The 2,492-nt window shown below is 35.3% G+C and overlaps 1 protein-coding gene across 1 annotated transcript; it reads left to right on the top strand.

Annotated features, from left to right (window-relative positions):
- The first annotated feature begins 686 nt into the window (after positions 1-686).
- eny2 (ENY2 transcription and export complex 2 subunit) lies at positions 687-2,285 on the top strand. The gene is made up of 5 exons (XM_046847547.1): positions 687-820; positions 1,160-1,235; positions 1,390-1,460; positions 1,829-1,903; positions 2,028-2,285. Exons 2-5 carry the CDS (start codon positions 1,168-1,170, stop codon positions 2,099-2,101), a joined length of 288 nt encoding a protein of 95 aa, XP_046703503.1. The 5' UTR covers positions 687-820; positions 1,160-1,167; the 3' UTR covers positions 2,102-2,285.
- Positions 2,286-2,492: the final 207 nt, after the last annotated feature.

Raw genomic sequence — 2,492 nt, 5'->3', positions numbered from 1 at the left:
ATTATAAGAGCAAACAATGTGCTCTACAGGAATGGGTAGATCCACTATTAATAAAAATAATCCTTGGATCCCTGAACATACAGTAGATAGACATAGAATGTGGGAACTTGTATGACTTGATGTTTTTCCTTCAAGAACTTAATCTGTAACCAAATCCAATTATGCATTTGAAAGTATTTGTTAGTATATTTATCTATTTATTTATTTATTCATTCATTCATTCATTCATTCGTTTGTTTTAGTCACTCTTACAGTAAAATATATAGTATATTAATTTCTACAGTTCCATAATGTTAGGACTTGTTGCTGTGGTTTTCTCGGTATATAAAACTTGAAGCAATACTGCCATCACATGGTTACCAGGATTAACACGGTTAATTACAGTTGAAATCCTGCTTTTTTTTTTTTATAGAAAAACAAGAAATGTTCATGCTGTGTGTTAATATCCTGTTCCATAGGAATACAAAAAACTTTAAACTAATACATTCCCGGGGAATTTTTAAAGGTCTGTCTAGCTTTTTTTAGGAACCGCTTTAGAATCGCATTAGTTGATTACTTTTGGATACTGATTATTTAAATTATTTAATGCGGCGTATTTAGTGGTATTTAGTGGATGCATAAAGGTATTTAATATTATTTACTTAATAATGTAAATTAAGGATTGTGTTTTTTTTTTTTTACCGAAGCAATGTTTGTGAAAGAAGGAACCCTTCTTATCCGCTTGTTTCAAAGGGGACCGAAATAAGGTAGGGACCGCTGGCCACAAGGTCCTTTAGCATCAGTTAAAGACTACATTATGTTCATTTCTTCAACAATTTAGGTAAGTTTTACAATATATCCACATTTTGGTATTAACGAGTGTGTATATTTTGCATAGTTGCCAACAAAAAGTGCAAGCTAGAATAGATCGCGTTAGCAGGCTAACTAAATAATGCTAGCTAGCTCATTTGGTGTGGCTTTTTTATTTCATTATCATCAAACATAAAAACGGACATGGCGGTAAACGGTGCTTTTTACAATATATTTATTATCGTGGTCTGTCTCTTGGTTCGTTCATTTACGATTTCGAAAACGGAGAACTGTCTTCGCTAAGAGTAGCAGCTCCTTTGAGAGCTATCTTTGTGTTTTTGTGTGTGATTTGAAACTTATTGTTCCTCAGGCTGAGTGATGAGTAAAGAGTTACAGATGAGGGCTGCTATTAACCAGAAGTTGATTGAAATGGGGGAGAGGGAGCGGTAAGGATTTTTGTCATTTTGAGGGGTTTGTCTGTGTCTGTCTGTTTGTCGTTTTAGGTTGGTTTTGATTATTATTTACGTAACTAACCTGGCGTTGCTATTAACACCTTTACACATTTATAAAAGCCTAATCTTTTTATTATCTGCATTGCAGGTTAAAGGAGTTGCTCAGAGCCAAGCTCATTGAGTGTGGCTGGAGAGATCAGTTAAAAGCACATTGTAAAGGTAAGAGCAGGTTCTGGAGTGACTCATAGGATGATGACTTACCCTGGGACCATATGCTGGGAAGTCCACTTAGTTTTACCATCATCCGTAACAGCCATCTTAGTCATGATCATTGTTAGGTGTAATTTGTTTCAAATTAATCAAAAAGGGTATCTAAACAGGAAAAAAGAAGCAATACATCATGTGGTCAAATGTAATCCCACAAAACATGGTCCTCGGACAACTAGTTTAAACGGAGTATTTATTAGTTTGTTTCACAGTGTGTTCTGTTCTGCTGGCATCCTGCCCCCCCAATCAGTTCTAGAGTATTGTATCATATAAAACCTGTTTTCAGACTTCTCATGCTTGCATCAAAACTGATTTTACAGAAGTAATCAAAGAAAAAGGGATTGAGAATGTCACTGTGGAAGACTTGGTGGCTGGAATCACTCCTAAAGGAAGAGGTAACCTCTTAATTAATTAAGAACAGAGTTACCTAAGCAAGAAATATATTTATTTATTTTTTACAAGTGATGTGTGTGTGTGTGTGTGTGTGTGTGTGTGTGTGTGTGTGTGTGTGTGTGTTAGCGCTGGTGCCTGACAGTGTGAAGAAGGAGCTACTGCAGAGAATAAGGGCCTTCTTAGCCCAACATTCCACATGATGGACAGGAAACAGGATGCCAACTGAAATGCCACATTAGCTGTAAACCTGAATTTTTCTAAATTCTTTTTCTTTTCTTTTTTTTAAACTGTTTGTGTACTGCCTTGAATATTGTTGACAAATTAAAAATCAAGTCTGGTCAATGATTTTGATGGTGTTTCAATAAAGTTAATTCATGTTTGTAACTGATTGTTAATTGCTTTGTTTTCCAAAAAAAAAAGGTAAGGTTTAATAAAATGGTTGTTCGTGGTCAGCCATGCTGTGTGTGTGTGCGTGCGTGCGCGTGCACATGTACATTTATTTGTTGTGGATTTCATTTTGAATAGCAATTGCAATGTATACCCCTCATACAGATGACGTTTAAAAAAAAAAAAAAAAATGCTGTGGTGGAC

This window comes from Silurus meridionalis, chromosome 4 (assembly GCF_014805685.1).
Source record: "Silurus meridionalis isolate SWU-2019-XX chromosome 4, ASM1480568v1, whole genome shotgun sequence".
NCBI classification, from domain to species: domain Eukaryota; kingdom Metazoa; phylum Chordata; class Actinopteri; order Siluriformes; family Siluridae; genus Silurus; species Silurus meridionalis.
The sequence above is the reverse complement of the archived record's forward strand: the minus strand, read 5'-3'. Positions and strand labels throughout refer to the sequence as shown.